At 31.6% G+C, this 11,545-nt stretch overlaps 1 protein-coding gene across 1 annotated transcript; it reads right to left on the bottom strand.

The window, feature by feature from the left end:
• Window positions 1-8,208: 8,208 nt before the first annotated feature.
• On the bottom strand, window positions 8,209-10,800 carry LOC123291430 (piggyBac transposable element-derived protein 3-like; the record flags this gene model as incomplete). The annotated part of the gene is made up of 2 exons (XM_044871721.1): window positions 8,209-8,316; window positions 9,502-10,800. Coding segments are annotated over 2 exons (1,407 nt in total), but the record flags the coding sequence as incomplete, so codon positions are not given.
• Between the last annotated feature and the right edge of the window lie 745 nt (window positions 10,801-11,545).

Genomic DNA, 11,545 nt, shown 5'->3' with positions numbered 1-11,545 from the left:
AGGAGAGCTTTGACGTCGACGAACTTTAACTCGGAGAGGTCGTCAAGTAGAGGCTGGCTCAAGTAGGTCCATCTCCTCATGAAAAGAGCTGGGCGGTGACAGAGAAGATGAGACATCGTCTTCTCCTCCTCACCACTAAACAATGCACTTTCGATCCAATAATTTCCTGATAATCAGGACAATGTTGACAAATTGATAAAATATACTTTTACTTTATGATGAGTGCAAGTCATGGCCCGATCCAGGGCTGAGAGGCGAGCCGGACGACTCGGAGCGGCAAAAATGTGGTGCGGCAAATCCTTAAAATATGATATAGAGTAATCTCGATAATCGGGACTCAATAAAACCAGGGCTATTCCGAAAATTGTGATTTTTTGGAAAAAATCATTATCCCTATCCCTATAGATTATAAATGTGAAAGTATGGATGCTTGTTTGTTTGTTTTTTACGCTTTTTTTTACGGATTTGAATGAAACTGTACAACAATATAGCTTATACATGAGAAAAACACATGAGCTATAATTTATAAAGATATATTTTTAAAAATTAAGGAATACAGAATTCACGTAACACAATAATAAACTCTTATGTAATTTGTTTTCAATGTTTATTGATGGGCGAATATTGCTGTATAGCATTATTTAATAAATTCGAATTAAACAGTTATTAATATGTGATTTGATAATTCTTTTTGTTGCTATTTCATATTTTTATACCATGTATATACGAAATATATCAAGGTATACTAAGTTTAGTCTTAAGTTTGTAACGCTTAAAACTATTGATGCTACGAAAATAGCCGGTTGTTCGTCCGTCTGTGCATCATCACGAACTCAAAAACGAAAAGTGATATCCAGCTGAAAATTTTATAGTGTGTTCAGGGTGTAAAAGGGGTAAAAAGTGAGTTTGAGTTTCTAATAAAGAAAATAAACAACTTTTGTTTGAAACATATTTTCATAAACATCACTGTTTACCCGTATGGGCCCAAATTTGGGCTCAAAATTAAGTATTTGGGCTCAGAATTATACATTTATTGTATGGCGTTTGTTTATTAATATGTCTGCGTAATCAACATTGTCTATGTATGGTATTTCAACAGTTAACTCAGTCAATTGTTTGTGTTCACTTGTTATTATTGAAATTTGATTAAATTTTTGAATATGTGATATTAAGTTATTGTTTTCATCCCAAAAATCTCAAAAATAACATTTTAGATGATAACGGTCAAATTTTTTGCTGCGACGCAACTCCCAAGCAAATTGTCCATATTGTAAGTGTTTCCGCTGACTTAATATATATTGTGCGCTGACTTAATATCAAGTTAGCGGACCATTTTCCCAATTTTTTACGAATTTGCCGTTTTTTATGTGAAAATAATTTGTGAAATTTTTTATTTTTCCGCTCATTTAATTTTTCAAAAAAAATATTAAAAATAATTTAATACATTTAAGTTATAAATTTATCTCAAATTTGCAAAAATTTACATATTACAAGTCCAGTGTATTCAATATTTACAATCATGTTTTACATTTTAACGTTTGCGTTCCATCACATATTTGAAATATCTTGATAAGTATGAGCAAAATGTGGAATATTTATCATGTTCACTGAAAGTTATAACTCAGTACCAACCACAGTTTGTTGAATTCATATCAATGTCATTTACATTTCATCATTGTTATCAATTTATTTATATTTGTTTAATTGATTTTTTTTTACATTTTATACATTTAATTTGTTTTGTTTTATACATTAATTGCTATTTTTGTTTGCAGATTTCAATGGAAACATGCAAATGAAGGTAAGTGCAGCAACTACTTCAATTTTATGTGATAAAAATGGTTAAAAGCAACCATTAGTGGGTGCCTAGATGACAGAAATTACAATTGTCTCTTGAAGAGACTTCTACTATTTCTCTACTATTCTACTATTCTCCTATTTTTGAAAAAGTGCCTCAAAATGTTGATTTTGCTAATAAAAAGCCACCAAAAATTTATTTCGGAAAAACATGCTTTCTCACCAAAAACTTAAATTAAATTTTTAAACTGTAAAAAACGCAGGTATCCAATTTGATGACGTAATATGAGTATCATTATACGAAATAACACAAATAAGTTTGACAGATATATTCATAGACATCTGATTATAATAAATATAAATACTTATTATCTATGGAAAAATCAAGCCCATAAATTTTTGTATACAGTGAAATATATAATAATAATCATAATTATTTAGGGGTTTTGCCTCCGTTTCTCAGACTACGTCTATAACAGAGGCCACCTACATCATTACTCTTTATACAAGGCGTATACAATTAATTTTATGATATGGGTGGAGTCGCTTACTTCGTTCTTATCCACGCGACGATAGTGTGATCAATTCACCGCCCCAATAACTATTTTTGTTGACACTACCACTGCCTGTACTCCAGTAGATAAAAACAAATCGGTCGGAACTTTTACGCCCGATCTATTTTTCCTCCTAAATGCATAGTTTTCGAGTAAATTGCATAAAATTGTGGAAAAACTTGGAAAATTGTATATTTTTATTAAATCACTCAATTTTTTGATGTGCAAACATAAAAAATTTTTTTATTATACAGCTAAACAGCTTAAACGTGGCATCGCTGCCTCCAACAGTTAGTAAATTTCACCTTATTTGAAGGGAGTAATCTAGAAAACCCTTGTACGGTACAGTAGTAGGTATATGGCAACTAGTTAGAAACACTTTACTAATCCTCAACAACTATAATATTATATTATTTTGTATTTTAACATACAAATTATTATGATGCTCTGATGTATGTACTAATATTTTCACTTTAGTACTGAAATATTTGACATAATTTAATATGACATTGACGATTCTACAGAGTATTTCAAAATTATACCACAAAAAATTAGAAGAACATAATTTAAATTAAGGAATATATGCAAGAGTTGAACAATACTAGAGATTTCAATAAAATTTTATAAATACGTTTTTTGATTAACAAAGTTATCCTTCAAAGTTGACTGAAAAAATGATGGATCATATAAGTTATCGTTTTCAGTTGGATATTTCTATATCAAAAATTCTAGAGAATGTGATAAAAAACTATCTAAAATATTCAGACAATCTTGTAGTTTATAATAATATCATAAAAATATAAGGTTGTCGATGGTATAAAAACAAAATTTTAATTCAATTATGAGTTCATCGAAGATCCATCATTTGATGAACAGAAACGACTATATTTAGAGTATTGATGATTGAAGAGAGATATCTATATTATCAAATTTAAAAACATCACTTGCACACAATATATTATATATCTTTGTAGTTCCGTGGTATTGTAAAGCTATATTTATAGACCCAACATATTCTTGCTGTTTTAGTCCTTCAAAAAGGACACTATGACATAAATTTTTTTCGTGTTATTTTTTTCTGTCTATTTATTCCTAAATCCGCTTTTATCATAAGTCTCAAATGATATTCCAGTTGAATTCATCTGTTTTACAACCTGTTTGTATATTAAGCTATGTTTTAAATGCGATGCTGTAACATTGCTGGAATACGTCACTGCAACTGTTACAAACTGTAACAAAGACAGTACACACACTATTATTAAGTTACAAAGACAAGCATACCAAAGATAGAGTGAGTGGTACATTATCTTTTGAGTACCATTTCATTTTCTTACCACACTAGTAAAACGATATGTATTATTCTTGTTTCCTGTTACGAAGTACGTTATGAAAATTTCTTAATATAATTCTATTCTCTGCTTTAATCCACTATATTTACTACTTATTTTCTTACTTATCGCATCATGTTATCTCACTCCACTTTCAGTAATAAATATGTCATCATACGTATAACAGTATATAATAGTGGAACAAAAGAGGAAATCCAACACAGCTAAAAATTCTTAAAATACAGAATGCTCTAAAACGGCACAGAATTACGGACCTTATATGTATAACTAATTTCATAAAACAATCAACCTAGATTTATAAAATCTCACCCCTTTGAAAAAGTCGAAAAAATCGCAAAAAAAATTTTGTTTTGAAATTTGATGAAACTTGGTGGATGGGGTAATTTTGACCCAAAAAGTATAAAAATCGGGTTTATTTATTGATTGGATGCAGAGTTTCGGAGATATCGCAATATTTATATCGATTTTAGTCCGTATCTCAAAAACTATTCGACCAGTCATCAAATGCACCCGGTTTTTGTACTTTTTGGGTCAAAATTACCTTATATACTGAGTTTTATCAAAATCGGAGATGAAAAATTTTTTTCGATTTTTTGTAATTTTTTTAAGGGGTACCCCTTTGAAAAAATCGAGAAAATCGCAAAAAAAAATTTTGTTTTGGATTTTGATGAAACTTGGTGGATGGGGTAATTTTGACCCAAAAAGTATAAAAATCGGGTTTATTTATTGATTGGATGCAGAGTTTCTGAGATATCGCAATATTTGGATCGATTTTATCCCGTATCACAAAAACTATTCAACCAGTCAACAAATGCACCCGATTTTTGTACTTTTTGGGTCAAAATTACCTTATATACTGAGTTTTTTCAAAATTGGAGATGAAAAAAAATTTTCGAATTTTTGCAATTTTTTTAAGGGGTACCCCTTTGAAAAAAATCGAGAAAAACGCAAAAAAAATTTTTTTATTTTTTTTGACATTTTATGAAACTCAGTTGAAGGGGGAAAAAAGCTATTACACCCCCGAATCCACGGATAAAACCTAGTTTAATGTAGACATACGTTCATCATAGAAACTAACTGTCTGTAGGTATTTAATACTGAAATGAGAAACGTAATAATTTGGTTGTATTCTCTCTCTTTCTACCTAATATTTTAATTATTAGTACTAACATTGTTATTGTGTTCATTTTAATGTTATTATGAAGAGATGGTGACATTTAATCATGACCTAAATTACTAAATCATTAAAAAGAGATACATTTTATACAGTTTTTAGTGACAATTATGCAAATAAATTGTGCTCACAACTAACATGAGCTCATGAGCCAGAAAACTAGAAAAAGTTTATATGATCTTGAAAATTTAACTGGGTTTAAAAATTATTAACTCAGACGAATGACCTTTATGGTCCTTGATAGCTAAAGGTAAGGTTAGGTTAGGTTATATTGGCTGTCCACGAAGGACACACTCATACTATAGAGCCCATTGTGATACCATATATGTGTTTTACCACCTTTCCGCTGATAATTTCATTTATCAGCTCCTCAATTTCAGAGGCTGAGTGCACCTTCTTCATGCTTATTCCATGCACTACACTAGCCCATTTCAACTATTAATTAAATTAATTTTGTTGTGACGGCGGAAATCGAACCCGCTGCCCTAAGCTTAAAAACTATTGACACAGACCAATGACCTTTAAGGTCTTTGATACCTATGGTTCAAGAAATTTCTCCGAAAGCTGATGATTTTTTGAAAAAATGTTATATATAAAAAATGTTAGCTTTTCATGAGGATTAACTTTCTAATCTGTATATATAAAAATAAATCGCTGTGCGTTAGTCTCGCTAAAACTCAAAAACGGCCGCACCGATTTTCAAAATTTTTGTTGTTGTTTTGTTCGCTATAGTTCAGGGATGGTTTAGAAAAAAAATCATTTTCATTTTAAAAATTGATTACCTTTTGTTTCGGACAGTTTCTTAAAAAATTAATGTAATAAAATGAATAACAAATATCTTGGATCTTTGTCCAACTTATTACTGTGTGTCCGAAACAGTAATTAATCGTAATTGAAATGAAAAGGACAATTTCGGAATAATTAGATTCAATGCGGAATAATTTCAGAGACTGAACGGAATGAAAATGTTGGCTCTACAGTCAGATTCATAAAATATCTCGAAAATTTCTCATTTAATGGTCAAATAAACACGATTTTTGTAATTTTCGGATCAAATTTACCTTATAAACTTAGTTTTATCGAAATCGGAAACAAAAATTTTTTTTACACTTTTTGCAATTTGTAAAAATCGAAAAAATTATAAAAAATTCAAAAAAACACAATTTTTGTAATTTTTGGTTGGGTTGGGTTGGGTTAGGTTGGGTTAGGTTGGGTTAGGCTGGGTTAGGCTGGGTTAGGCTGGGTTAGGTTGGGTTGGGTTGGGTTGGGTTGGGTTGAGTATGAGTATGAGTATGAGTATGGGTGTGGGTGTGGGTGTGGGTGTGGGTGTGGGTTTTTATTAATATGGTCGTGATACTGTAATAAAATAGAATATGGTTCAGAGAAAAATTTCAATATTAATATAATAAAAAAAAATAAATTCTAGAATTAAAAGATTATCATATGAACTTCCACTTCCTATCAGTATATAATAAATATAAGCGCCATCATGTACGTAATATTTCTGAACTTTTGAACTTTTAATTACATTTCTAACTTTATTATATACATAACGAATTGAGTTATATCTGTTGTCACTGCTGTTGCTGTATACCCTGCAGAAAAAAGTATATCTAACGACGAATGTAAATATTAGTTGTTAAAAACCGATAATAAAATATTTATAGGATAAAAAAAACTTTTTTTTTTCTGTATACAAGTAAAAAATTTTTTATAAAAATCACGTACAAAGAAATACTGAGAAAAAAAATACACACTGCCACAACTGTCAAGCACTTTCATAATATATAGACCCGGTAAAATCCTTTATTGAGTAATTTTCGCAGGTACAATTTCTGCAGAAATCCCGTTTAAAAAATGTTCTTGGACGTAAAAGTACAAATTGTCGATGTTGGTAATCGGTTGGATATTGCTTAAACTAATTTTTGTTTTTAACAAATAAATAATTTTGATCGAATCGCTTCGGAAAAATTTTATCTTATAATTTGGGTCAAAATTAACGAAAACGGTTCCTAGGCATTCCTCTCGGAATCCTCCAGTTTTCGAATAAGAAATTCGTATATAAATTTTAAAAAATACGTTTTTACGATTTTCATCCTGATGAAAAAATCAGCTTATTAATATGTTGAAAGTTTGTATTTGTTTTGTAAAGCTTACTCAAAAACATCCCGCACAAATTTTTGGCCTAATTGCATTAAGAGAGGGCACGAAAAACAACCCAAATATAAAGATTATCCATTCTAAACATGATAGAAAAACGGAATTTTCACCTATCAACTCAAAATAAAGTCAAGTTAACTCGTAAAATTAGTTTTCCCGATTTCCCAAGGAGTTTTGATGTGGAAAATGTAATTTTTCCAAGTATTCTGTTTATTTAACTTTATTCCGGATCGATTGGTGAAAAATCCCATCTTTCTAGCATGTATAGAACAGAAAATCGTTTATTTTGGATGGTGTTTCACGCGCCCTCTTAACAATTTACAATAAAAGCACTTAAAATGCAATTAGGTCTAAAATTTTTGCGGAATGTTGTTGACTAAGCTTTACACTACAAATAAAAACTTTTTACATTACAAATATTCTGTTTTCATACACTTTGTGAGGAATGAAAATTGTGAAAATCGCGTTATTTCAAACTTACGAATTATTTACCCAACAAATTTGTGAGTGTAATGAAAAATGTCTAAGAACCATGTTACCCACCGGCAACCTTCACTTTTACGATCTGAAGTGCTTTTTAAACGGGATCTTGCACAAAGTTTTAATGCGATAGTCATGCTCAATGACGGATATTACCGGGTCTAATATAATATATACTCGTAGATACATAAAAAGTACGTTGTTATTCATTAAATATAGGAAAATTTTTCACCTACATTTACTCGTTTAACCGTTCGTTATACTTTCGTTGGTAATTTTTCATTTTGATTTAATACAAAACATTAATTTTCTTCGGAACTTTTTCATTTGAAATTACCGCATGTATATATGTATTACATAGTTGTGTTGGAGAATATAAGTTTCATTTATGTACCTTGTTTATTGTATATAGAATGTTTCATTGAAATGTTTAGAACTAGATCTTTAACTTAAGTTAATTTGATTGTCACCTAAGTTTTCCGAGATGCTTACAGGGTGCTCCGTGACGCGATGGACATAGCTTAAGAGCATATTCGTTGTACAATTTTAAGTCGAAAGTCCTTTGTATACTAATACTTTTGCCTCAAACCCAATAAAGAGAGTTATGTGCACTATTATGTAATAATAGTCGAAGAGAAATAAACTGAGTAGGAAATTAATCGGTAGACCATGTAATTGCAATTTTAAGATTAATTTAATGTCTGCGTTTACAAATCAAGAAAATGCCCATATTCACTTTATTAACGGATATAGTGACAAAGAAATGCAAGAGTGTTAGTGTGGGCATATCAGCGGTGGATTCCTGATCAAAAAATTCCTTATAAACAGATGTACATTTACATCGTCATTTAGCTGAATGAGGTAAATTTCCTAAAGCTATTGTAGAACGTACCGACCATCAAAAACTTTTCGAAATTATTCTTAACATGGTCGAAAATAGTCTCTCTAATATAGTACGAACAAAAATTTTTAATTAATAAAACATTAAACTACTCTACTCAACAATGTTCATTGTTTTTTGTTGGACCTACTGGCCATCAGGTGCCTAGGTTTTTTTACAGAATGGTGCAGGTCCTTAACTATAATTAGGTTGATGGCTGGTATCGAATTTACCACATTACCCATACAAATTTTTTACTTGATACCATAACAAGATTTGAAAGTTAAATTAACCCATATCTTCCCAAGGCAAAAAATTCAGAAATAATTGTTATTTTTATTATGTATATCAAAGAAGTAGATCTTAAATTAGACAAAAATATGAGTTTTATTTTTTTGCGTTTTACTGAAACTGAATTTCAGGACCGCACCTTAAATGGAGCGTTGGGAAAATATGCCCATGGACTATGTGTAGAGAAATAATAGACACGATGTTTCATTGGAGCTCTTTTATTTATGAAATGAAAATACACAAAATTATTTTAACAAAATCAAGAAACAAACAAATGAAAAAAGGAACCAATCAGAGAAAAAAATTATTTGATTGTGTGGAAAGATTGAGAGCAATGTTGATGTAAACCCACCCCACATTTGCTGCAACGAAACTTAGTATTCTTGTGGCATTCACGACACCGAATTTGAGTTTCATTTCTGATTGTATAGTGATTCTTTCCATCGAGCCTTATCGAATCAGGCAGTTTATTCTTGACTGGCATAGGTGACTTAGTTCCAATCGATTTTGAAAGAGATGATGATGCTTTGCCAAGAATTAGGTAACTTTGTACGATGTATCTTGTAAATGACAAAAAATCGTGGGAATCTTTAGCTTGACCTGCTGGTGAGAGTCGGTACAATTGGTATGCGTTATTTACACACACATTTATGGGGAACATCATCATTTGCCAATACCATCTCTTTAGCCTTATACCAATTCTATATTTACCAACATTTTGGTCAAGTCTGTCGACTCCACCCATGAACTTGTTGTATATTTGGTAACAGTGTGGTTGATCTACGTCAACTCTTTAATGTTGCACCACCTTTTTACCTTTCCAATTGGCTGAACTCCACTTTCTGTTGAGGCTATAGTTACGATGTTATTGTCATTGTAGCGGACTAATGTCGTGTTCGATAATACATCCGTAATCTGATGAAAAGAGCCTCTCGCAGTCTTTTTCATTTCTTTTACATCTTTCAGCGGCGCACCTTCAACTCTATTAGCCCGAAGAGTCCCAGTGATATCATGACCCATCTGACTCACTTCATCAAGTAATCGTAAAGAAGTAAAAAAGTTATCCGTATAAAAGCTATAGTGATCACCAGGTGGCAGCTTAGAAATCAAATTGGTCACGACGGAACCACCTACACCAAGATTTGGATTGGTGTTGCCGGTTTTAGCCCCTTGATAAGGTTCACCATATATAAGATATCCCAATCGTGTGCAAAGTGACCAAATCTTGTACCCAAAACGTATAGGCTTGCCATGAATGTGCTGTTTGGTTCCGTGTTTACCAAAATAAGGCACCATAGACTCATCGATAGATAAATGTTTATCCCCGGGGAAGAACTTTAGCCATCGTTCATTCATCATATTCCAAAGAGGTCTTACTTTGCCAAATTTGTCATCGGGAGGTAGATTACTGTTATCACATGCATGAAAAAAACAAAGAAGCTCTTCAAAACGATTACGGGTCATGCACGAAGTAACTCCAGGGTGATGAGTATCAATATTCTGATCCCAGTATAATCTGTAACGTGATGCACTATTATAACCAGACAACAGTAAAATTCCTATAAAATTCTTCACTTCTTCGATGGTGAGCCTGAAGTTTACATGTCCTTTGACAATTGCATTTTTTTCTGTACTAGAACGCAGTAGTTCTAATACTTCGTCATCAAAAAACATCTCAAAAAATTCTAATGGATTGTCTTTATTTAAAACAAACTCAGATGTAGAGTGTTCCTTCTCAGGTTTTGCTGTTATATCCGTCTGCTCCCACTTCCTCTTGAATATAGTCCTAGCTTTCTTTGCAGGATGTTCAACGGCTTGGGATGTGGATGGCTGTTCCTCTTCTCCTTTCTGATTTATATCATCAATATCTTCTACCGTTTCTAGAACTCCTTCTGATGATGGAACCGTACGTCGAACCTCAGCTTCAGCCAACAACTGGCGACGCGATAGATTACTAATCTCCACTACATCCTCGCTTCCACTATCTTCATCACTCAAATCATCATTTCCAGGTGGCGTGATAAAAATGTCAGCAGAAATTGTAAGACTATCGTCTTCCAAGATCGATATAATTTCATGAACATTCAACCTGTAGCAAGCAAACAAGAGCACAAGTTATAACTCCAAATGTATAAAAACTACGTTTAAATAAAAATAATGCAACAAACTATCATGGTGCCTCCCATTCCCAACGCACCTCAAATGGGGCGTTCAATTTAACCGAACAAAAGTCACGTATAAAAATAAAATATCACCATGTTCATGATATTACCCGATAGTATAACTAATAACTTACTAAAATACCGCTACACTAAAATTTTAAATAATAAATATAAAACTTATCACTTACCCTTTCCGGGAACTCATATTGGTTGAAATTCACAAAACTCGATCGCTTATAAAAATTTAATGAATAACCACAATCACTGTCAAACACTATTAAAGTAACTGCGAAGATGTCTAGTATAACATAAAACTATAAAACCTATCGAACCTTGTTAATATTTTGTTTTGTCACATAAAATGTAAGTGCACCTTAAATGGTGCAGTGGGAAGATATGGGTTAAAATTGATTAGAATGAAGAAGTTATAAGCATTCAAAGATTGTTGTCCGTTTCATTCTTGCAAAACAGAGTTATATATATAATCTGTATCGCGATACTCAACAATGACGTCACTATTAAAGTATCTTCCTCTTTGTTCAATTTGGAGTTTAAAACGTTCATATTTTGAACATATAGTTGAAAATAGTTTTTGTTTTCGGCTGTTCCTTCCTAGCTTCTAAACTACTTAGGTATCATAATTTGACAAATGAGGTATCGTTAAAAGCGTCTTAATCGACCACTGATTATAGGCTATT

This window comes from Chrysoperla carnea, chromosome 2 (assembly GCF_905475395.1).
Source record: "Chrysoperla carnea chromosome 2, inChrCarn1.1, whole genome shotgun sequence".
Lineage (NCBI taxonomy): Eukaryota > Metazoa > Arthropoda > Insecta > Neuroptera > Chrysopidae > Chrysoperla > Chrysoperla carnea.
The sequence above is the reverse complement of the archived record's forward strand: the minus strand, read 5'-3'. Positions and strand labels throughout refer to the sequence as shown.